General features: G+C 44.4%; 1 protein-coding gene across 4 annotated transcripts in view; it reads left to right on the top strand.

Moving 5' to 3' along the window:
* BICRA (BRD4 interacting chromatin remodeling complex associated protein) overlaps positions 1-26002 on the top strand; it is a 153975-nt gene that overhangs the window by 113660 nt on the left and 14313 nt on the right. For 2 of the 4 annotated variants that reach the window (XM_075606861.1, XM_075606862.1), the window contains exons 4-14: positions 4625-4690; positions 4974-6920; positions 8445-8756; positions 10100-10810; positions 12079-12379; positions 13274-13386; positions 13902-14027; positions 17678-17739; positions 22766-22914; positions 23594-23688; positions 24629-24731. In XM_075606861.1, coding sequence (XP_075462976.1) covers positions 4625-4690; positions 4974-6920; positions 8445-8756; positions 10100-10810; positions 12079-12379; positions 13274-13386; positions 13902-14027; positions 17678-17739; positions 22766-22914; positions 23594-23688; positions 24629-24731 — 3985 coding nt within the window. The remainder of the gene's footprint in view (positions 1-4624; positions 4691-4973; positions 6921-8444; positions 8757-10099; positions 10811-12078; positions 12380-13273; positions 13387-13901; positions 14028-17677; positions 17740-22765; positions 22915-23593; positions 23689-24628; positions 24732-26002) is intronic. The other 2 variants (XM_075606863.1, XM_075606864.1) reach the window with 2 other exon arrangements.

Consider the following 26002-nt stretch of genomic DNA (forward strand, 5'->3'; position numbering starts at 1 on the left):
CGAAGATTTGTGCAAAATAAAAAAATATCAAAAGCATCTGATCTCTCTTTACCAGGGGTTAACCCCCCAAAGGGATTCTCTGGACCAGAGGTCCCCAAATCCAGTCCTCAAGGACCACTAACAGTGCAGGTTTTACGGATATCCCTGCTAGAGCACAGGTGGTTCAGTCAAAATGATTGGGCCACCTGTGCTAATGAGAGGCTATCCTTAAATCCTGCACTGTTAGCGGTCCTTGAGGACTGGAGTTGGGGACATCTGCTCTGGACCATAAATATATGGAACAGTGGGCCCTGGACTTCCAGACTGAAATAAGAGACTGGGAAGATATTTGGGACAATATATGCAAAACCTCTATATGTACAGTAACGAAGCAGAATATATATAACATTTTGCTGCGTTTGTATTATACCTCCAAGAGGTTAAAGCAAATTTTCCCGGAAGCTACTGATAGATGCTGGAGGGGTTGTGGGCAGATAGGAGATTTAGCACATACTTGGTGGTTTTGTCCAGTTATGCAGAAATATTGGGTGTCCGTTCTGAGATTAGTAGAAGAGGTGTCAGCGATTAAGATGCCGCTAGTTTTAATTATTCTGGCTAAACCCATGAAGGATTTGAACCATTATACAGTTAAACTGATTACACATATTTTAACGGCGGCTGGATGCGCTGTATCAGCAGCGTGGAAGAAAACATTTCCGCCCTCCAGAAGAGAGATAATTAGTTGGGTCAATGATGTCCAACTAATGGAGAGACTCACCTAATTTCTGAATCATACAACAAGAAAGTTTGTTATAGTATGGGAACCTTGGGATATAGGATAGGATTGTAATAGAAACACAGATTTGGGATGAGGAAAATATGATTTGTGGACTATAAAACAATGTATGTGTTGTAATGTGACTGTTGATGACTGTAGAAATTCTTTTACAAAATGGTTGTTCCCCCCCATCCCCCCTTTTTGTACCCCTCCCCATTTATATTTGAAAAATTGCAATAAAAATATAAGTTAAAAAAAAACAATCTAGAGACAAGTCAAACCCAAATGTATTAATCCAAATTGTCCCTATTATTCCTACTATGGCAGATGTATCCTCTTTCAGCACTTTTCATGGTGTTCTATTACCAGTGAACTCTGACCATGACCGCCAGAGGAGTTCGAATGTTAATCTTGTGTCAGTGGTTATGTATGATAATTGTTCCATCTTCATAACCTCCTGTATTCTCGACTCCCATTGTTCCATAGTGGGTGCCTCCAGCTTTTTCCAGTTGGCAGCAATAGCACACCTGTCACTAGTTTTAAATACCTGGGCTTATGGTTTGACTCCCATTTAACATTCGGGATGCACATTGATACCCTGACAACCAAGACCTATGCCAAACTAGGGGTACTTTACAGGAACAAATCCTCCCTAAGTCTCCTTAGGTCAGAAAGCGTATAGCACAGCAGTTGCAAATGCCAATTATTGGCTATGGAGACATAGTATATGGCTCGGGCTCTCAAACCCACCTGAGCAAACTTGACACCCTCTACAATTCAATTTGTCGTTTTGTTCTCCAATGCAACTACAACACACATCACTGCGAAATGCTCAAAGGACTAGATTGGCCATCACTCGAGTCTAGGCGCAAAGTTCACCTTTCCTGTCTTGCCTTTAAATTCTTTATGGGCAAGCTACCCAGCTATCTGAACAAGCTCCTCACCCCTACCACATGCAGCACTTATCACCTGAGATCAGATTCCAAAAGACTGTTCATGGTCCCAAGGCTCAACAAAGTATCCGGCCGTTCTTTCAAATCTAAGGCTGTCTCACATTTTAATCTGGTCTGCAACTGTTTCATACGCCCATAATATATATTTTCTTTAACTGTGCATGCAATGTCTTGTATATAATGTATACCCTGTTCATTTATGTAACTGTATCTATATACAGGCATACCCCGCATTAACGTACGCAATGGGACCGGAGCGTGTATGTAAAGCGAAAATGTACTTAAAGTGAAGCACTACCTTTTTCCCACTTATTGATGCATGTACTGTACTGCAATCATCATATACGTGCATATCTGATGTAAATAACGCATTTGTAACAGGCTCTATAGTCTCCCTGCTTGCGCACAGCTTCGGTACAGGTAGGGAGCTGGTATTGCTGTTCACGACGTGCTGACAGGCGCATGCGCGAGCTGCCATTTGCCTATTGAGCGATATGTACTTACTCGCGAGTGCACTTAAAGTGAGTGTCCTTAAACCGGGGTATGCCTGTACAAATATATTCAGGGACAATACAAGGAGCTTTCAAAAGAACTATTCATCCCACGGGCAGTACAAAGGACTCGGGCCATCCCTTAAGGTTGAAGGAAAGGAAATTTCACCAGCAACAAGGAAAGGGTTCTTTACAGTAAGGGCAGTTAAAATGTGGAATTCATTACCCATGGAGACTGTGATGGCAGATACAATAGATTTGTTCATAAAAGGTTGGACATCTTTTTAGCTGGGAAAGGTATACAGGGTTATACCAAATAAGTATACATGGGAAGGATGTTGATCCAGGGATTTATCCGATTGCCAATTCTTGGAGTCAGGAAGGAATTAATTTTTCCCCTTAATGGGGTTTTTTGTTTGCCTTCCTCTGGATCAATAAGTAAGTATGGATATAGGATAAAGTATCTGTTGTCTAAATTTAGCATAGGTTGAACTTGATGGACCTACGTCTTTTTTCAACCTCATCTACTACTATGTAACTATGTATTTGTAACAATGTATTATTTGTCTTAACTCTGTGCCCAGGACATACTTGAAAACGAGAGGTAACTCTCAATGTATTACTTCCTGGTAAAATATTTTATAAATAAATGAATAATATCTCCCCCAAAAACCCTCATCATCAACCTTTGTGAGACTCCCTATCGATCTCTCATACCCCCATCTCTCCCCCTCACCCATACACATAATACCCCCCTGCACACCACACACATCCCACCCCCTGCACCTCACATCTCTCTCCCCCCTTGCACCTCACATCTCTCTCCCCCCTGCACCTCACATCTCGCTCCCCCTCTGCACCTCACATCTCTCTCCCCACCTGCACCTCACATTTCTCCCCCCCTGCACATCACATGTCTCACCCCACCTGCATCTCATATCTCTCTCCCCAACTGCACCTCACATCTCTCTCCCCACCTGCACCTCACATCTCTCACCCCCCCTGCACCTCACATCTCTCTCCCCCCTGCACCTCACATCCCTCCCCCCAACCCATTTCAGCAGCCCCCCCAACCCATTTCAGCAGCCCCCCAACCCATTTCAGCAGCCCCCCCAACCCATTTCAGCAGCCCCCCCAACCCATTTCAGCAGCCCCCCCAACCCATTTCAGCAGCCCCCCCAACCCATTTCAGCAGCCCCCCCAACCCATTTCAGCAGCCCCCCCAACCCATTTCAGCAGCCCCCCAACCCATTTCAGCAGCCCCCCAACCCATTTCAGCAGCCCCCCCAACCCATTTCAGTAGCCCCCCAACCAATTTCAGCAGCCCCCCAACCAATTTCAGCAGCCCCCCAACCAATTTCAGCAGCCCCCCCAACCCATTTCAGCAGCCCCCCAACCCATTTCAGCAGCCCCCCAGCCCATTTCAGCAGCCCCCCAGCCCATTTCAGCAGCCCCCCCCCCCCCCCAGCCTATTTTAGCAGCCCCCAACCCATTTCAGCAGCCCCCCCAGCCCATTTCAGCAGCCCCTCAGCCCATTTCAGCAGCCCCCCAGCCCCTCATGGATAAACTACCCCCCCCCCCCATGTTAACCGATGGCGGCAGCAGCAGAGGTGGTGCCGGCGGCATGGAGAAGCGCGAGGGATGCGCGCTCTAGCAGAAGACCCCGGAAGTTCCGGGTCGCGCTACTCTGCCAGAGCGGGAGAGGGGGGGGGGAAGTGCTGTCACACTGCATGAGCGCGCTCCTTCCTTCCTTCCAGGGAAGGGGGGGTGAAGTAGGGGGAGTGAAGTGGGGGGGGGGGGGGGTTGGAGGGAGCCGTTGAGCCGTATGTTGTGTAGGCCTGGTGTATATCAAAACATTTCAAGAAAGATTGCCAGACTTTACTGTGTGCCGCTTGGAGGAGAGCATTGAAGGGTGCTATGATTGAAACTTTCTAAGATTTAATGGGTTTCAACAAGGTACAGAGGGCAAGCATATGTCAGAGAACGAAACGTGCTGGAGAAAGAGGTCATGCTCTGAAGCTGGCGGGTGGCAGACTCGAGTTAAATGTGAGGAAGTACTCCACGGAAAGGGTGGTGGATTTGTGGAACAGCCTCCCAACCGAGCTGGTAGAGGCTAATAAAGTAACGGAATGTAAAAGTGCCCGATATAGAGAAAAGATAAGTATAAAAGAAAGCCGAGAATCAAACGGGCTGTGAGGTTTTACAGTAGAGAGGAAAATGGGCTAGGTGGGCAAGGTTAGTTTTTAGTTGGCATCAAATTCTATGTTTGTGTCTATATTTTGGAGTGACAAATTATCTTCTGACTTTTTATTTTTTTTAGAGAAAGTAGATTGTGAGTTGCTTTGAATAACCTCGGCATATTTTGCTTTGTGGGATTGATAACTGTATGGTAGTGTTTATTTTATTTTTATTCTTGTCTCTAGATTGACGGCGATGATCTCTTGGATAACACGGGAGACGCTGCTAATGCCTTCTTCGTGAGCGCTGGGGTAAATCATGCAAATTAACAAAACTACAGTATACACGATATATGCGTAGTGAGAAATACAGGGGTAGACATATCTACGCTAAGAAAAATGTGTTTAGTGGCAACTGCTCTCTATTGCACTACATGTAAGAAGCTTGTTTGTAGAGCGTAGTACATCTGGTGCAAATTGTTGTGCAGAGACGTTAATGTTACCTCTGACAAGGCAGATTTTCTTGGGGTGCAAAAAAAGGGAAAATGGTGAAGACCTCATTGACTTTCTTCCCCCCACTCTTCTTTTTCATTAGCTGCACGTACAGGAACCTCCAGGCAACCATTTAAACACCGAACCCAACCCCCCCACAGCCAGTGTAGACCTAGACTTCCTGGAAGATGATGACATCCTTGGGTCCCCATCAGGGGGCGGTGCAAGTCTTGCCAACTCCGATCAGCCCTGTGACATCCTCCAGCAAAGCCTACAGGAGGCGAACATCACAGAGCAGACGCTGGAAGCCGAAGCAGAGCTGGACCTGGGCTCCTTTCAGCTCCCAAACCTGCAGCCGGTGGTGCAGGCCGCCCCGGACGGGACCCAACAGATTTTTTCTGGGGGGGGAGACCTCATCGGGCTGCAGCAGCCAGCAGTGTTGACCCACCAAGCACTAGTACAGCAGTCTGTGGGGGCAGATATGGTCAACAAAGCCATCAATGTTCAACCCTTCCTGCAACAAGTCGGGCTGGGCAATGTCACCATCCAGCCCATCTCCAACCTCCAAGGGTTGCCCAACGGTAGCCCCGGTGGGGCGCTGGGCATTGGGCAAATACAGGTGATGGGGCAACAAGTGATGGCCATACACCAGCCCACCCAGCAGATCACTGCCAAGCAGGTTCAACAGACACAGGTAGCCAACCTGCCAGTGGGCAGTTACCTGGCAGGGGCGACTCCAGAACAGCAGGTCACACTAGCGTCCAGCGGAGTGTCGCCGCAGAGCGCCGGGCTTGTCCTGCAGAACAAAATCCCGACTGTGGCCACCACGCTGAATGGGAGCTCCATGTTCGGGAGCGTGTCACAAACGCCATGCACTCAGTCACTGACAGTTACCTCCAGCCTAAACATCATCCAGAGGACTCCCACCCCCATCCAACCTAAACCGGCCGGGGTGCTCCAGCAGAAGCTGTTCCAAATCACACCTAAGCCATTTGGGCCCAACAACACCACACTCACTATTCAAGGAGAGGCGGCTCTGCAGCAGCAGAAAGCTCAGCAGAACCTGACTTTCATGACGGGCAAGCCTGGGCAGAACATGGTGCTGTCCAGCTTCTCACAGGGACTCCCTGCCAATATGTTCAAACAGCCACCCTCCCAACAGCAGGCACTGGGCAAGTCCATGAGTGTCCAGCTGCTAAACCAAGGCAACAGCATAGTCATCCCTGCCCAGCACGTACCGCAGGCTATGCTGCAGGGGCAGAACCAGTTCCTCCTGCCCGGGCAGCTGACGGGGGCATCTGCCGTCCAACAGCTGTCTGCCCTCCAGGCCAACATGGGGGGCCAGATCTTGACGGCCACCTCCCACCCTAGCGGGCAAGCTCACATCATCACCAGCCAGGGTCCAGGGGGTCAGCTGCTCAACCAGGCTCAGATACTCACCAACCAGAACCTTGCGGGTCAGCTGAACTTGGGGCAGGTCCTCACGTCTCAGAACGCCCACGGTACGGCCCACATTCTCTCCGGACCCATCCAGTTGCAGCATGGGCAGGTCGGGCAGCCTACCTTGTTTCAGATGCCAGTATCATTGGCAGGGAGCCTGAGCACACAGAGTCAGCCCTCAGTTGCCACCTCTTTGAACCAAGCAGGGCAGACTGTCATCCAAGGGGTGACGTTACCCAACCAAGTGGCCATGTTCAACACATCTGAGAATCTCGGGCACGCTGTCAGCATCCATCAAGCATCGGCAGGCAGCAGTCAAAGTCCAGGAATAGTGCAGCAACAGCAGCAGGCCCAGCAAGTTGTCCTCCCCAGCACTGACCAACCCTCCATACTGACCGTCCAAACTGCACAGCAGCCTCCTCAAACCCAAGCCCACCTCCAGTTGAATGTACAGCAGCAGCCTTTAGCACCGCCTCCCCAGCAGCAGCCCATGACAGTCCCATCCCAATCCAGCCCCAGCCTGGCTCCCAGCCCAGACAAGATCATCCTAGGTCAAGCATCGTCTGGAGCTATTATGAGTGCAGAGTCCATGCAAATGTTCCTGCAGCAGGCAAGTGGCACGCTCTGTGTGTGTTAACATCCCCTGTCCTTTGGGGGGATGGGGGGTGTGTGTGTTAACATCCCCTGTCCTTTGGAGGGGTGGGGGGTGGTCGGGCTTCCTTCTTCAGTTTCATAGGCCAAAGGGACAAATCATTTGTTCTGGTTGGCATAGCATTTAGGTAAGAGTCTAAACTTGAGTAACAACTTCATTTAATCTTGATGTTATCACACCACACCTTGTCACTGGAAGCACCCCTTAATGCCATTGGGCTGCTCCAAGATCACAGAGACCGGTCCCCAGTCATTACTGAATGCACAGAGCTGGACAATTCTAATGCCCTAAAGCCTTATATAAATATTCCAGCCCTGATTTAAATACCCAATCTCACTCAGCCTAGGCTTTTTTCCTTCCTACAATTGTATTTACTTGCCCCTTTTTATCCCTATTACACTTCACTACAATTGACGCAAAACATTTTTAATAGCTTCTCTTGTGATATTGTAAACAATAACTAATCACTGCAGCTTTCTAATCATTCACGTAGCGATAAACCCCCATCTAGCCCATAATGAAAGCATAATATACAGAATATTTCGTGACTCTTGTTAATTTGCAGTCGTCAAGTGGAACTGCGGCTTTAAAGTGACACGGGCAGTTTTGTGACAAAGTACCATAATGGCCCATAAATTTAAGAACAAACCCTCCCGCGTTCTACTCTCGTTACTTCTTACAGTACATATAATATATGTATGTCATGTTGGCAAAACAACACGTCCATTAAGTGCAACTTTGTTTAAGCCTAAACTGGCTGAGATATTTGTGTGGAAGGTTATATTCATCTTGTCCCAGCAAACTGAAAATTCCAGTGCAGTATTTGCTAATTAAATCATTAGAGCTGCTCAGAAAGCATTTTCTAAATAAGTAAGAATTCTAACGTACCGGTGCAGTGCAAAGTTCTAGTGTTTTGTGTTTGTTCCTGCAAAGGTATACATTTGTTTTAGGTTGTTGTGATACCGAGCTTTCCAAATCTTGCAGGGTGTGCCATATGTGCAGTCTGTACTGCACACGTTAAGAAAAGACCAGAGCTATCAGAATCAATACAGAATTTTCCATTATTTCTTGTTTATTAAGGGTTTCTCAGACTAATCTGAAATGTTCTTTGGGGGAAAAAATATGTGATGTTACTATGGTGATATTACAAGATTTAAAACAGTAGACATTAGCAGATCAGTTTTTGAACAGTCATTGTTATAATGCTGTAAATGTAAAAATCACTAGCGATTTGGCTATTTCATATGAGTTTTTAACCAGTTTTGTAGAATATGTAATTGTTTCAGTGGCCCATTATGGTGGCCTCCTGGAGGCCTTGTAATGTTGCCCCATGAATGTAGAGCAAGACTTCACCATAATATCACTTAAAAACTCTTGAGTTGATCCAGAACTTGCAACAAATTTATAAGACGTATAAACTAACCAGGTTTTGTGTAAGCGAGCAAAGTTGTTAATGAAGGTCACTGGTATTGGACATTTCAGAAGGAACACAGGCAGCAGCAGTTTTACGCGGCCGCAATGAAAACGCACCAGGAGAGCAGCCTGTGTCAATCCTCTGACCAGTCACACCTCCCCATGCCAATCTACAGCCTAGCCACCACCACCCTCAGCACCACCAGCAGCAGTAGCAGTGTGCCCGCCTCCGTCATAGTGAGCAGCAGTGCAGGTTTGGCCCTGCAGCCTAGCCGAGAGCTGGCCCAGACACAGAGCCTCAGAACAATGCCGGAGTCCAAAGGACCGACCCAGATACCTCATTTCCCAGCCAGCCAGTCCCAGCAGGCTCTGGCCTGCCAGGTAGTCACTACCTTACCGTGCCATTGCTCCCACCCCAACACTCAGTCTTCTTTCACTCACTTCCTTTCTTCAACTCTCCTCTTATTCTGAACAACGTTTTGTGGGGCGATCACCACAACTGCTGCATTGCAGTAACTAGTGGTTTATGATGCTTTTACGTTTTCCCTGTAGAATGGACTTTGGTTGCACTCACTCTGTCTAGAATAACAATGGCAATAACCAATGGCACAATAGCTAAATTGTTAAATACGATTTAGTTGGAAAGGCTTCAAATATTGACATTCCAAAGTATAAGCCTTTGCGCGTCTCACGGCGCCTTTGCTCAAATTGGGCCTTAAGGTGTGCTATGAATATGCTAAATTTAGATTACTCACATTCGTATTGGTGGAATAGCAAAGCACCAATAGTAAAAGGGATTTTTCTTAGCCCCTGTTAAAGATTTTAGCTAATTTTACCAGCTGAAAGAATTTTACTTCATATCTCATTATCAAACTCTCAAAAAATGATCCTGTATTTTGTACAATCCATAAGACTTCCAAATTGCATAGGAGCTACTCTGTGTCTTTATAATGCCCATTTTATGCTATCCTTTCAATACTAAAGGCATGATCGGTTTAGTTACAATAGCTATATTTTATTGCCTCAGCAAAAGTGACATCAACAGGATGCTGAGATAGTTGCAATCTTATAAAGTGACCCAGAGTGAATTAACTTCCTGCTATGACCCTCTCAAATGCCATTTTCCTTCTCTGGAACTTCTCCTTTCACGTGATGGCTCTCTTGCTTGCTCACAACCTCGTACTTTCCACTACTTCCACCCCAAGGAGCTGCTGCTGCTGTTTTTTTCCTTGCTTTCCTTCTCCCTGCACTCTTAGCACCTTCTGAAACTTGCTGGTCTTTTAAAATGCTGACACTGTCTCCTAGGTGGTGGTACTCTATAAACATGTTGCTTTGTTTCCTAATTAATTTTGTGTACTATCGCATTTTGTACGTAGATATGCTATGGTTAGGGTTTTGGGACTCAGTTTGTAAAGTTATCAAGCACATAAATACTGTAGGTGCACGGGGGAAGCAGGTGGAGGCAGTCAGTTCAGGGAATGCTTGGAACAGGCACAAGTGGGTCCTTAATATGGAAAAATGGCAGGAACAGCAAGTAGAGTTTTTAGAATTCTTAGTGGGTAGAAAATTGACAGAATTGGTGGGCTCAAGGGTTCCTCATCTAATTAAAATGTCTGTGGTATACGAAAGATACGTATTTATGATATGCTAGAAAAGGTGTTACGTGACTGCAGCTGTAATTATACGTCCAATGTTTCTTTTTTTTTCTCCCTGTGTATTGGCAGATTCCCACTGGACAGCAGAAGCTTCCTGGGGCTTCTCCCTCCCACTCACTACCTCACCCCCCCAGTCCCCAGATGCAGACGTCCTCCGCTACTCACCTGTCGCAGATGCAGTCCCCACACCAGTCTCGTCCCCCCTCCCAGCCACAGCCTTTGTCGCGGCCCCCCTCCCGCCCCCACTCTCGGCCACCCTCCCAGCCGCAGAGTGTGCCGCGCCCCCCTTCAGAGCCTCTGTCCCGCTCCTGCACCCCACAAATGCAGAACTTTTACGTCATCCAGAACCAGATGGCCTCCTCCCCCCATGGCTCTTCCCAGCACCCTCTGCGGCCTCCGTCACAGCCTCAGGTACAGACATCCTTTGCCCCTCACCAGCCACTACCCTCTGATGTACCACAAACCTTGACGTCTCCGCAGCAGCAGCACCACATACAGCTCCAGGTGCACCTGAGCTCTCCACAGTTGCATGCGGACATGCAGGGGAGGCTGCCCATCTCTCTGCAGGCCACCCCTCCCTCTGCGGACTCCCAGCCTCACTCATTCCAGCTGCAATTCCACACACAGACCCCCATCAAGCCTCAGACACAGGGACAGCCCATGCACCTGGCGCCCGAGCACCAGCGTAGCTTTCAGTTGACACCCAACCAGTTCCAGGCGCTCTCTGCTCTCTCCACCTCTGCTCCACAGCAGAAGCAGCTGCTAGAGAGGTATCAGCAGGTAAGAAAATGTGGCACCTTGCAGGGGTGGTGTTTAACACACAAGTTTACTGGCATACATGGTCACTGACCAATTGCAGCACAACTGTCTGGGTAAAAAAAAGAACATTTTTAATGTGATTTGAATGTTCCAGACCAAAAGTAGATACATTTAATATGGGGAAGTGGGATCTGCATTGTGAGTCTGATTTTCTTTTTTAATATATATTTTTCATTTAGGGGAAACGACCTTCTAGATAAGTAGTGATATCCTCAACTGCCAAATAAATTAGATTTTGGGGTTGTGAACGAAAAAGGCAGATATTTTAATGGGGAAAATACAGACTTTAAAGGGCGGGAGGAGTCTCTGATCACTGGTACTAAACGAAGTGCGACTGACTCCAAACAAGTGATACGGATGTCTGAATAAGTGACTTGTGGCAGGGCTTTATCAACCCTGTAGTACGTAAAAGCACTGCTATGCAAGTGTAAAGCTGGATACCATTGCAGATTCAGTGTTTATTCCCTTGTCTGGTGAATGCAGCTCTCTTAAGGAAGTCCCTTTTATAGCTTTTCTATATAGGGCTACCAGAGGGCCCACTTCTTTGGGGTTTTTGTTGTTTTTTTTAAGACGAGGCATGCCACTACTTCTTCTTTTTTATTTATTTATATTATTAAAGCTTCAGTTACTCTTTTTTGTAAAGAAAAATGTAAAAAAAATCATCAAAAAAAACAAATCTCCTTTTCTGTTTTGAGACAATAAATATTTCTAAATGTCCAAAGAGCCTTTCCCCAATGTTTAATTTAAGGAATCCCACTCCTTAATATTAATAAGATATATTTCTCTTATTGTAGTGCTGACATTATTTGCAGGGCTGTACATAGGATTACAAGTACTGCCCCGTATACAGCTTCCAGTCTCATTGTGGTGCCTGAGGCACAGGGACATAATGTTACTTGTGTAAGGCAACAGGAGATTTAAACTGTGGTTACCCACTTCAAAGACCGTGTTCTTGCCAGTCTGCTACGCCTTCTTTAATTAAGGCAGCCCCATGTAAAACAGCATGCATGTAAAGGACTAGATAAAAACGAATTGCCTAGTTTAGCTGTTACTTGTGAATACTGGAAATGCTGTAGTACTTATATATCTCTTTTACGGGACCACCCTGTGATACTTGCTTCGGTTAGTGCTCTGTTTTTCACCATCATCTTTAGTACTTATAGTGACCTGATTATTGACCCCTCTAGTAGCACTTATTATTGATCTGTTTTTCCACTTGTGTATTTCAGATGCAGCAGGGACTTATCCTCCAAGCAAAGCAGCCTCCCCCCAGCAGCCAAGCCTCCCCTGCTCTTGGGCAGTACAGCGGGCAGCCCCCTTCTGTGCTGGTTAGCGGGCAGGGGCAGCCTGTCACTGTGTCCACGCAGGCACCGCTTCATGGGCACTCTCCAGGACAAGTGCTGGTCCAGCCTCCCTCTATAGCTCACAGCGACTTGGCAAAGGTGCAAATGCAGGGAGGAAGCCAGTCTGCCCAACTATCAACACTACTGCAGCAGCAGCAGCAGGCCACAGTGCTGGTGAAAAGCTCAGGTAAGCTGAGAGCACTTAGTAACTACTTGCAGCTAGCAGACAATGGTTCATTGAAGGCTTTTTTAGTCAGGACGAACATTCGTTCCACCTGCGGTAAACTTTATTTAGGAGTCAGAAATATCTTGCGGCTATTCACACTTTATGTTCAGTCGGAGTTGTATCCCCTTTGCTAGGTTATCTTTGGTAATCTAGAAACATTGAATTTGTTGGCAGATAACAAACACTTGGCCCACTCACTCAGTCTGCCATGTTCCTATCTGTGGTAATAACCCCAAACTTTATTTGATCTGCCCTATTTAAGCTTCTGAATTCTTGCATTTTTAGGATCTCTTTGTCTACCCCAATTATGTTTTTTTTAAATTCCCTTTTTTAAATAGGTGTTTTTTAAATAGGTGTCAACATATACCACCTCTGTTGGGAGGCTATTCCATGAATCCACCACCCTTTCTGAGAAGAAGTACTTCACATCTCCCCTTAGTCTGCCATCCACCAGTTTCAGAGCTTGACCTCCTTGTTCTGGCACTTCTCCTTCTCTGAAATATATGTCCATCCCGCACCTTGTAAAACCCCTTGATATGTTTGACCGTTTGTCACATCCCTCACTCCCTGCTTCTTCTTTTTTTTTTTTCAAGCTGTACATACAGTATTAAGGTCCTTCAGTATTTCTTTGTGTGTCTTATGATGTAGACAATACACAATTTTAGCCCTTCTTTGCACAAACTGCAATTTATTTGTCATGAATACCTTTCTCCACCTAGTGCTCTTTCTGAAGATACCATCCTGCCAGTTCATAGGAAAGCACACATGGATGTCGGACCACACCACTTCCCCCCTCTCTTCCCCTGTGAAATGTTGTGCATCCTTTGACTCCCTGGCCCTGTTTTTTGTTCACAGGCCCTGCGGCAGCTCCGGTGACTCTAGATACAAATGTGTATTCCAGCCCTGCTGCAGGGAAAACAAACACTGTGCAAGGGAAACCCGTCAACTCTCTCCCCATGCAGGCACAGGTATGGTTTGTGAGCATGAGTTATTGTATAGATTAAATTATAGTGTATAGAGCTCTCCAAACCTCACAGGTATCTTCATGTGTACAGAGCTCTCCAAACCTCACAGGTATCTTCATGTGTACAGAGCTCTCCAAACCTCACAGGTATCTTCATGTGTACAGAGCTTTCCAGACCTCACAGGTATCTTCATGTGTACAGAGCTCTCCAAACCTCACAGGTCACACATACAAACACACACAATAAGTAGGGGGGAAGTTAAACTCTGTCTTTTAGACCCCATATAAAATCTGTGAGGTTTAGAAAGAGCCATTCACTATAATTCCATCAATGAAGAAAATGTGTTGGTCTCTTAAAAAGTATCACAAACTACAACTAATGTTCTTTATAAAGTTAAGTGAAAAATCCATCAATCATAACATCGGCCTCTTTCTTCACCCCTCTGCTGCCACAGGGTGTTCACAATGCGCTCTGGCAGCCACCGAGTTTTAATGAGGATACCTTTGTTGTTCTTACAGAGTAAGACTGGAGTGATCAGCTCTGTCCCTGGGCTCAGCCTGGGCAAGAGCCCTCTACAGATTCAAGTAGTTGGAAAGGGGATGTCGCACATAGTTCCCGCTGCACAGATCCAGACACCGGTACAGGTATGTGTGCGGTCTTTGTACAGTCCTTGGGCATTACCCTTGTGTAATATTTCATGCAGCTTTATAGAACTGTATTCAGTCATAGCCATGTCAAGGAAAAATTAAAGTCAAATTGGTTCAAATATTGAACCAGTCCAGATTCTAAACGGGATTCAGTTTCTAAATCACTTCTACATTGGTTTTAAGTCAGTTTACACTTGAAGTTTAAAATCCACTGTTCCCTTCCATCTGTTTTGTCAATTCCAGTGGACTCCTTTGTATATATATATAAAAAAACACATCTTTGAGCTGCGATCACCCACTTTTGAGTTAAGAGCAGAAGGTGCTGTAGAAAGTGTTAGCATGACAGCAATTTTGTCTGGTAATAAACTTGTTAACAAAATGACCTTTATTTGCTGAAATTAATAAATACTGCTGAGAATTGCATTGCTTTCTGCTTCCTTTGATTATACATACACACTGTCCACTCCTTACACGCAGATTTGTCATGATGTTTTACAAGGTAGTAAATGTATTTGATTCGCACTTCAATTCCACCCTTTTTCATGCAACTCTTCCCCTTCTATACAAACAACATTGTATTGTTCTGCGCGATAGTGAAAGGAGAGGAGAGTGGGGTTTCATATAGTATTCATGCAAGTGCTACCATAATGGGTCATTATTAAACCTAATATTCCTAGTTGTAGAGTTATTTTAAAGCAGCAGTCTGTCTTCCTCGCCATTTCCCCCCTCACACCCCCCAGCATTTTATTGTTTTACTTTAATACATTTTTTGGTGCTTTCCAGCACTACTTGTTTTTTTTAATCTGATGCTTTATTCAGGAGATATAAACGTTTGAAATAAATTGAATAAAATGACGTTCCCCCAACAGTGCAGTGCACTGCAAAGAAGCTAGAGATTACGAAACACATGATTTTTAACACTATGTTAATCTTCTGGGAAAGATTGCTACTTGAAACATGACTGTGGATCCTACACTTAGGAAATTTGTATCCCTCTTCACCTGCATTTCGGACCTAAAAGTGAAATACAGTTTTAGATCCGTGTTGCTTCTGTCATCTTAACAATAAAAGGGAATATTTTAAAATACCTAAAGTGCATACGTAAAACACTGTCTTTACAGTTCTGGATTTGTCCCCTTCATGAGGGAGTTCAACGTGCTCAAGGTTTTGTTTTATAATATTCTGTAATGGAAATAATATATGTATAGAAGTATAAATTCTGTTGGGGACACTGTAGCCCCTACAAAGACGGCCTCGCAACCACTCAAATTGCAGCACGATTCGGAAGTTGCAGCCTGCCAGGTCCCTAGAGGGGTGTCTATACTGGGCTTCAGTGTTCCCCACAGAATTTAGACTTCTCTAGAAGGGGGTTGAAGGCATGGATCACTGGAACAATCAGCGCCTATAGAGAAGTTTAAGTAGATTTTTTTTGTTACTTATATACATATATTATTTCCATTGGATAACATTGAAGTTTGTTGAACTGCCCTTTTAATATTGTCTCAAGTGAAAAAAAAACAGAGGTCTACCAACCCCCCCAAAAAAACATTTTTAATCACTGCATAGAGAAGCTAAGGTTTCAGCGTCACAATTTTGTCATTACGCCGTGATCACGTCTCAAAGAGATTAAGATCGTGTTTTGAAGATAAAGAGATGTGCCTAAAGGAGGCACCAGAGGTCCCTTTTAAGAGGCGCACAGCAAACCTTTATAGTATAATGTGGTCAGGGGTGAACTAATATACATAAAATAAAAAAGATTTATTTAATAACTTCGTGTTTTGCACAGATATACAGTTGTGTGAAAAAGGAAAGTACACCCCTCTTTGAATTCTATGGTTTTACATATCAGGACATAATAACAATCATCTGTTCTTTAGCAGGTCTTCAAATTAGGTAAATACAACCTCAGATGAACAACAACACATAACATATTACACCGTGTCATGATTTATTTAAGAAAAATAAAGCCAAAATGGAGAAGCCATGCGTGAAAAACTAAGTATACCTTATGATTCAATAGCTTGTAGAACCACCTTTAGCAGCAATAACTTGAAGTAATCGTTTTCTGTATGACTTTATCAGTCTCTCACATCGTTGAGGAGGAATTTTGGCCCACTCTTCTTTACAACGTTGCTTCAGTTCATTGAGGTTTGTGGGCATTTGTTTATGTACAGCTCTCTTAAGGTCCAGCCACAGCATTTCAATTAGGTTGAGGTCTGGACTTTGACTGGGCCATTGCAACACCTTGATTCTTTTCTTTTTCAACCATTCTGTTGTAGATTTGCTGGTGTGCTTGGGATCATTGTCCTGTTGCATGACACAATTTCGTCCAAGCTTTAGCTGTTGGACAGATGGCCGCACATTTGACTCTAGAATACTTTGGTATATAGAGGAGTTCATGGTCGACTCAATGACTGCAAGGTTCCCAGGTCCTGTGGCTGCAAAACAAGCCCAAATCATTACCCCTCCACCACCGTGCTTGTCAGTTGCTATGAGGTGTTTGTGCTGATATGCTGTGTCTGGTTTTCGCCAAACGTGGGGCTGTGCATTATGGCCAAACATCTCCACTTTGATCTTGTCTGTCCAAAGGACATTGTTCCAGAAGTCTTGTGGTTTGTTTAGATGCAACTTTGCAAACCTAAGCCGTGCTACCATGTTCTTTTTAGAGAGAAGAGGCTTTCTCCTGGCAACCCTTCCAAACAAACCATACTTGTTCAGTCTTTTTCCAATTGTACTGTCATGAACTTTAACATTTAACATGCTAACTGAGGCCTGTAGAGTCTGAGATGTAACTCTTGTTTTTTTGCAATTTCTCTGAGCATTGCACGGTCTGACCTTGGGGTAATTTGCTCAGACGTCCACTCCTGGGAAGATTGGCAATTGTCTTGCATATTTTCCACTTTTGAATAATCGTTCTCACTGTTGAATGATGGACTTTAAATTCTTGGAAATGGCCTTATAACCCTTCCCAGATTGATGGGCAGCAACAATTTCTCCTCTAAGATAATTGCTGATGTCTTCCCTACTTGGCATTGTGTTAACACACACCTGAATGCTCCAGACCAGCAAACTGCCAAAACTTCGGCTTTTATAGAGGTAGTCACACTTGCTGATGATCAATTAATCAAGGACATTTGATTAGCAGCACCTGTCTGCTAGTTAGCATCTTAATTCCTATGGAATATATCCAGTAAGGGTGTACTTAGTTTTTCACACACATCTTCTCCATTTTGGCTTTATTTTTGATAAATGGATAATGACACGGTGTAATATGTCATGTGTTGTTGTTGTTCATCTGAGGTATTTACCTAATTTTAAGACCTGCTAAGGAACAGATGATTGTTATTATGTTCTGATATGTAAAACCATAGAATTCAAAGAGGGTGTACTTTCTTTTTCACACCACTGTATATTTTTATTCATGCAGTCTCTGATGCGGGCAATTTAAATACTGAAAAGTCTGCTTTGCTCCCATGCAGTGGTTACATTTGTCTCCCTCCCCCCCCCCCCCCATTATTATATGTGAATATTGACTGCCCCAGTTCTGTGTTTTTTTTAATTATTTTTTAAAGATTGCTGTAAAATCCATGTTGAAGCTTCCTGATTTAAAAAAAAAAAAAAAATGTGTTTTTTTTTATCTCCATTAGTTTGAAAGTAAATTTGGAGCCTTGAAAAAACTTCCAACACTACAGCCAAGCAAAGAAGCCTGGTAAGATATAGCAATATAAGGTAGCCTGGTAAGATGTAGCAGTATAACGATGCCCGGCAACAGTATAATGATGCCTGGTAACATGTAGCAGTATAAGGATGCCCGGTAACATGTAGCAGAGGATAACGATGCCCTGTAAGATGTAGCAGTATAAGGATGCCCGGTAACATGTAGCAGAGGATAATGATGCCCGGTAACATGTAGCAGAGGATAATGATGCCCGGTAACATGTAGCAGTATAACGATGCCCTGTAAGATGTAGCAGTATAACGATGCCCTGTAAGATGTAGCAGTATAACGATGCCCGGTAACATGTAGCAGAGGATAATGATGCCCGGTAACATGTAGCAGAGGATAACGATGCCCGGTAACAAGTAGCAGTATTAGGATGCCCGGTAACATGTAGCAGAGGATAATGATGCCCGGTAACATGTAGCAGAGGATAATGATGCCCGGTAACATGTAGCAGTATAACGATGCCCTGTAAGATGTAGCAGTATAACGATGCCCTGTAAGATGTAGCAGTATAACGATGCCCGGTAACATGTAGCAGAGGATAATGATGCCCGGTCACATGTAGCAGAGGATAATGATGCCCGGTAACATGTAGCAGAGGATAATGATGCCCGGTAACATGTAGCAGAGGATAATGATGCCCGGTAACATGTAGCAGTATAATGATGCCCGGTAACATGTAGCAGAGGATAATGATGCCCGGTAACATGTAGCAGAGGATAACGATGCCCGGTAACAAGTAGCAGTATTAGGATGCCCGGTAACATGTAGCAGAGGATAATGATGCCCGGTAACATGTAGCAGAGGATAATGATGCCCGGTAACATGTAGCAGTATAACGATGCCCTGTAAGATGTAGCAGTATAACGATGCCCTGTAAGATGTAGCAGTATAACGATGCCCGGTAACATGTAGCAGAGGATAATGATGCCCGGTCACATGTAGCAGAGGATAATGATGCCCGGTAACATGTAGCAGAGGATAATGATGCCCGGTAACATGTAGCAGAGGATAATGATGCCCGGTAACATGTAGCAGTATAATGATGCCCGGTAACATGTAGCAGAGGATAATGATGCCCGGTAACATGTAGCAGAGGATAACGATGCCCGGTAACAAGTAGCAGTATTAGGATGCCCGGTAACATGTAGCAGAGGATAATGATGCCCGGTAACATGTAGCAGAGGATAATGATGCCCGGTAACATGTAGCAGTATAACGATGCCCTGTAAGATGTAGCAGTATAACGATGCCCTGTAAGATGTAGCAGTATAACGATGCCCGGTAACATGTAGCAGAGGATAATGATGCCCGGTCACATGTAGCAGAGGATAATAATGCCCGGTAACATGTAGCAGAGGATAATGATGCCCGGTAACATGTAGCAGAGGATAATGATGCCCGGTAACATGTAGCAGTATAATGATGCCCGGTAACATGTAGCAGTATAATGATGCCCGGTAACATGTAGCAGTATAATGATGCCCGGTAACATGTAGCAGTATAAAGATGCCCTGTAAGATGTAGCAGAGGATAATGATGCCCGGTAACATGTAGCAGTATAATGATGCCCGGTAACATGTAGCAGTATAATGATGCCCGGTAACATGTAGCAGTATAAAGATGCCCTGTAAGATGTAGCAGAGGATAATGATGCCCGGTAACATGTAGCAGAGGATAATGATGCCCGGTAACATGTAGCAGTATAACGATGCCCGGTAACATGTAGCAGAGGATAATGATGCCCGGTAACATGTAGCAGAGGATAATGATGCCCGGTAACATGTAGCAGTATAATGATGCCCGGTAACATGTAGCAGTATAACGATGCCCTGTAAGATGTAGCAGTATAACGATGCCCGGTAACATGTAGCAGAGGATAACGATGCCCGGTAACATGTAGCAGTATTCGGATGCCCGGTAACATGTAGCAGAGGATAATGATGCCCGTTAACATGTAGCAGAGGATAATGATGCCCGGTAACATGTAGCAGAGGATAACGATGCCCGGTAACAAGTAGCAGTATTAGGATGCCCGGTAACATGTAGCAGAGGATAATGATGCCCGGTAACATGTAGCAGAGGATAATGATGCCCGGTAACATGGAGCAGAGGATAATGATGCCCGGTAACATGGAGCAGAGGATAATGATGCCCGGTAACATGTAGCAGTATTCGGATGCCCAGTAACATGTAGCAGAGGATAACGATGCCTGGTAACATGTAGCAGTATAACGATGCCCTGTAAGATGTAGCAGAGGATAATGATGCCCGGTAACATGTAGCAGAGGATAATGATGCCCGGTAACATGGAGCAGAGGATAATGATGCCCGGTAACATGTAGCAGAGGATAATGATGCCCGGTAACATGGAGCAGAGGATAATGATGCCCGGTAACATGGAGCAGAGGATAGTGATGCCCGGTAACATATAGCAGTATAACGATGCCCGGTAACATGTAGCAGTATAACGATGCCCGGTAACATGTAGCTGTATCAGAATGGTGAAAAGATAGAGCTAGCTTTGAAATGTATAGGTGGGAAAAGTGTACATGAATAACATGCTAAATAACAAATAGATATAAAGATGTAAACCACAAAATATTGTTGTTTAGAAAACATACATCATTTTTATCCCAAAAATGTGTAAGAAAAAAATAAATATATATATATATCTCTCTCAATGAAGAAAGTCCATCCACGTAGAAAAAAAAATGTATATGTAGAGAATAGTCCTCAAAATGTATTAATGAAATACAAAAGTCGCCAGTTCCAGGACACACACCGAATATCCAGGGATAAACAAGGTTGACTTGTTTCACATGAGAGATCTAGAAATACAAAAGGAAAATGCACACTCCCATCGCGCAATGTTTTTGTTTATATATATATATATATATATATATAGAGAGAGAGAGAGATAGCTCTATATCAATAAAAAATTTCAAAAGATTTAGAGTAGAGCTTACTGTATGCTAACACACAGAGCAATACGTCATGCGCCAAAGGGGCAGAACCAATTGCCAAGACAGAGCTACAAGCGATCTGCGTCTTTGCATATGCCTTTTGGACTAGCCGGTGGTCTCCAGATGAGTTTAAAAGTTCCTTTTTATTGTGAGTGCATAAGCTATACTTTAAATCTTTTGAAAATATGAAAAAACATTATGCAATGCGAGTGTGCGCTACTCTTCTTTGGGTCAGTGATTTACAATGTCTGCACTACATAGTTACATAGTAGATGAGGTTGAAAAAAGACAAACGTCCATCAAGTTCAACCTATGCTAAATTTAGACAACAGATACATTATCCTATATCTATACTTATTGATCCAGAGGAAGGCAAACAAAAAAACCCAGAGTCACATCAGCCAATGATATCTCATAAGGGGGAAAATACATTTCTTCCTGACTCCAAGAATTGGCAATCAGATTAATCACTGGATCAACATCCTTCCCATGTATACTTATTTGGCATGTCCCTGTATACCTTTCCCATCTAAAAAGATGTCCAACCTTTTTTTGAACAAATCTATTTTATTTGCCATCACAGTCTCCATGGGTAATGAATTCCACATTTTAACTGCCCTTACGGTAAAGAACCCTTTCCTTTGTTGCTGGTGAAATCTCCTTTCCTCCAACCTTAAGGGATTCCCCCGAGTCTTTTGTACTGCCCTTGGGATGAATAGTTCATTTGAAAGCTCCTGGTACTGTCCCCGAATATATTTGTCTGTAGTTATCATATCATCTCTTAGATGCCTCCTTTCTAATGTAAATAAATCTAATTTAGCTAGCCTCCCCTCATAAGTTAGAATGTCCATCCCATTTATGAATTTGGTGGCACTTCTCTGCACTCTCTCTAGTTCAATAATGTATTTTCTTAGGATTGGTGCCTAAAATTGTACTCCATATTCAAGGTGAGGTCTTACTAATGCTTTGTAAAGGGGCATAATATGTTTACTTCCCTTCCATCCATTGCCCGTTTAATGCAAGATAAGATCTTGTTTGCCTTTGCAGCTACTGCATGACTTTGGGCACTATTTCTAAGCCTGCTGTCTACAAGCACTCCTAAATCCTTCTCCATCAAGGATTCTCCCAATTTATCCCCATTTAATGTGTAAGTCGTCAGTTTATTCTTGCATCCTAAATGCATAACCTTACATTAATCTGTATTAAACCTCATTTGCCATTTACCTGCCCACGTTTCCAGTCTCTCCAAGTCTTTCTGAAGAGATATTACATCCTGCTCTGATTCTATTACCTTACACAATTTGGTATCATCAGCAAAGATGGAGACTTTGCTCTTGATGCCAACCTCAAGGTCATTAATAAACAAGTTAAAAAGCAGGGGTCCCAGTACCGATCCCTGAGGTACTCCACTCACGACTTTAGCCCAACCTGAAAAAGTTCCATTTATGACAACCCTCTGTTGTCTGTCCTTTAACCAGTTTTCAATCCAGGTGCATATATTATTACTGAGTCCACTTTGCATTGGATGTGCCAGTTTTTTTCTCTTTGTACAATGAATCATCATGCAAAAAATTTTTTTAGGGGGTAAATGTGGGGAATATCTTCCTCTTCCACTAACCTGCATCGGCACGAGGGAATATTTATTAGGGAGAAAGAAGAGTTATTACATTCTACAATGAGAAGGTTAATGGTAGAGATTTTGTCAGTGTGGTGCTGACCATGTACACACTGTTAGATATGGTGTTCCAGGTATAATAAAGGGACGGTTGGTACAAAATGGGAAGAAATGTATCAAATAAAAGTGAACATTGTGGAGACCCTGGCCTAAAGAGCTCATAATCCAAGTAGTATTTTCGGAGACTTGCAGTGAAAGTAGGAGACGATGTGCATGGATTGATAGTAAAGAGAGTGCATCTAAGGAGTATAGATATTCATATAATGTAGAGTTTCAGAGTAGTGCTGGGGTTAGAGACATTGAAGTGTGCAGGTTGGGAGCTGTTCTTCGTAGTGACGTCCTCTCCTCTTTGCACATTTTTCTCTCTCAGTTTCCTGGAGCAGTTACACAAACATCAGGGATCAGTGCTGCATCCAGACTACAAGTCAACTTTTCACTCATTTGAAGATGCACTGCACAGGCTGCTGCCTTACCATGTTTACCAGGGCCTGCTGCCCTCTAACCAGGACCTGAGAAAAGGTGAGGGGGGGGGGGGGGGGGTCTCATTTCATCCCTGTATCGCTCTTTTTCGTCTCCCTCTCTCGCCTCCCTCCCTCCCTCTTTTGCCTCCCTCTCTCCCTCTTTCGCCTCCCTCTCTCCCTCTTTCCTCTCCCTCTTTCGCCTCACTCTCTCCCTCTTCACCTCACTCTCTCCCTCTCGCCCCCTTTCGTCTCCCTCTCGCCCCCTTTCGTCTCCCTCTCGCCCCCTTTCGTCTCCCTCTCACCCTCTTTCATCTCCCTCTCTCCCTCTTTCGTCTCCCTCTCTCCCTCTTTCGTCTCCCTCTCGCCCCCTTTCGTCTCCCTCTCGCCCCCTTTCGTCTTCGTCTCCCTCTCACCCTCTTTCGTCTCCCTCTCACCCTCTTTCGTCTCCGTCTCGCCCCCTTTCGTCTCCCTCTCGCCCCCTTTCGTCTCCCTCTCGCCCCCTTTTGTCTCCCTCTCGCCCCCTTTTGTCTCCCTCTCTCCCTCTTTTGTCTCCCTCTCGCCCTCTTTCGTCTACCTCTCACGCTCTTTCGTCCGCACCACTTGTCTTTATCCTTTGCTAGAAAAACAAGGTGCGTGTGGGCGGCAGTTTTTTATATTTCAAATATAAAATGTAAGAAAAAAGTAGGCTGTGCTATTTTATTGGCATTTAATATATTTTCCCCTCCCTGCCTCTGCAGTAGATGAGGAGTTTGAAGTTGTTTCGACTCAGCTGCTGAAGCGCACGCAAGCCATGCTGAACAAATACCGCCTTCTGCTGCTGGAAGAGTCCAGAGTGAGTTGGGATGTTCAGTGGTTTTTGGGCTTGTGGGTCTGCTCCTCGGTGTGTCCTCATGATAGACTGGACCCTCAAACCTGTTCCAGCCTCTTCAATACCATACAGTGTCTATAACTTGCAGATATCAATATTCTGGGTGCTCACTAACCATCTTACTTCCTGCTGTAAAATGATGCTAAAAGAATTTGCACCAGATAATAAAAATAATAATCGAATGTGAAATAATGGGATTTATAAACCTCTTCACAAATAGCAATAATAATCCAGGGCAGGAGTGGCCAGCGCCAGGTATTGGGGATATCGCTGCTTCAGCACAGGTGGCTCATTCTGACTGAGCCATTTGTGTGGAAGCAGGGATATCCTTAAAGCCTGACCTGTGGGTGGCCCTTGAGAACTGGAGTTGGCCACTCCTTATCCAGGGCATTGCTATAAAAAGTAACGGTCAGCAACACACTTCCAACATTTCGGTTCACAAACTGCACCTTAAAAAAAAAGTCTGAGTAACAGAGAAGAAACACCTCAACAAACAACTAGTGTGAAGCCCAGTCCCTCATCTTGGTCCAGTGATGTCCTTAACCTGCATCTCTATGAATTCCCCAGCCTCCAGTGATAAATAGGCCTGGGCAGCAAAATAGGTCAGACACAAAAAACAGAAAGCTTGACTGCACACATTGATTTACAACCATTTATTAAATATCTGATTTATTTTTAAAGAACACCTAAGCTGTCTGTAGAAGTGATATGCAGCCGTATATTCTGCAAGACATGGAAAGTACATTTTTATAACGTCAATGACGTGACCCCTTTACTGCTAGCAGGGCCTGCAATGCGTTGTTCTCCAAAGGGGTTAATAGATCTGGTGCTTAATGTTTTGCTGCCCAGTGTTTCCCGGGAATGTAATGGTACGCCCCTACCTCCTCCTCTTTCTCACTTGCAGAGAGTGAGTCCTTCAGCAGAGATGGTGATGATAGACAGAATGTTCATTCAAGAAGAGAAGGTGGCACTGTCATTAGACAGGCAGCTGGCAAAGGAGAAACCAGGTAATTACATCCTAAACCACTACACTTACACATGCAGCGGCCGTTATTCCAACAAATCACGGCGCTGTTTTCGTGTGCACTGCTCTACTCCACGCAGCATTAACGCAGCCAATCGCCCCAGGCACACGCGCTTATTGCGGTTGCTTTGTTTGAATGTCATGGCTTGTGTGCAATTATATGCAATGAAATTAATTAATTGTAATGTGTACAGTACTTTGCTACTGTGTCAATTTCAGGTGTTTAAAAGCCAGAACACTAAAATGCCATTTTCTGCACTCGCGTCTAACGGCGGGTACGGTTGAAAGAAATCCTGCGCCATGACGTGGGTATTCCGAGGTATACAACGTGTGAAGTGTTCAATTAACGTCCGCTGCATCTGTATTCCCGTCACTGCCCCGGGGGGGAGGCGGAGGGGGAGAAATGCAGTACTTTCCATACACACAAATCCATGCAGATCTGTATGTATAAATGTGTGTGTGTACAGTATATGTGTATATTTATATAATGTCTGTCGATGTACATCTTTATGTATATACAGTGGAGAACGTTTGTGAACCACTTAGGATTTTCACATATTTCAAAGCTAAAATGTTATTTGATCTTAATCTAAGTCCTAATAATAGATAAAAATAACCAGATCAAATAAGTGACACAAAAACATGATACTTTTTCAACATTTATTTAACCACAAATGATTCAACATTCAATATCCATGTGTGAAAAAGTATGTGAACCTTTAGATACAGTATCTGGTGGTCTCCCTTTGAGCAGCAATGACTTCAACTAAGCGTTTCCTGTAGCTGCTGGTCAGTCTCTCACATCGGTTTTGTGGAATTTTGGCCCATTCCTCCTTACAGAACTGCTTCAAGTCATGACCCACTTTCGGTTCAGCGTCAGGTCACAGACGGATGGCCTGACATATTTCTTCTCTAAAATCTTCTGATACAATGCAGAATTGATGGTTGTTTCAATGATGTCAAGCCGTCCGGTTCTGAGGTAGCAATGCTGCCCCAAACCATCACACTCCCACCGGACGGTTGGGATGAGGTTCTTCAATTCGAATGCAGTGTTTGGTTTTCGCCAAACATAACGTTTCCTATTGAGACCAAAAAGTTCTACCTTTGACTCATCTGCCCAGACAACATTGTTCCAGAAGTCTTGTGGATCATCTATGTGCTCTTTGGCGAACTTCAGAGGGGCAACAATGTTCTTTTAGAGAGCAATGGTTTCCTCCTGGCTATCCTTCCATGAACACCATTCTTGTTCACTCT

This window comes from Ascaphus truei, chromosome 7 (genome assembly GCF_040206685.1).
Source record: "Ascaphus truei isolate aAscTru1 chromosome 7, aAscTru1.hap1, whole genome shotgun sequence".
NCBI lineage: Eukaryota > Metazoa > Chordata > Amphibia > Anura > Ascaphidae > Ascaphus > Ascaphus truei.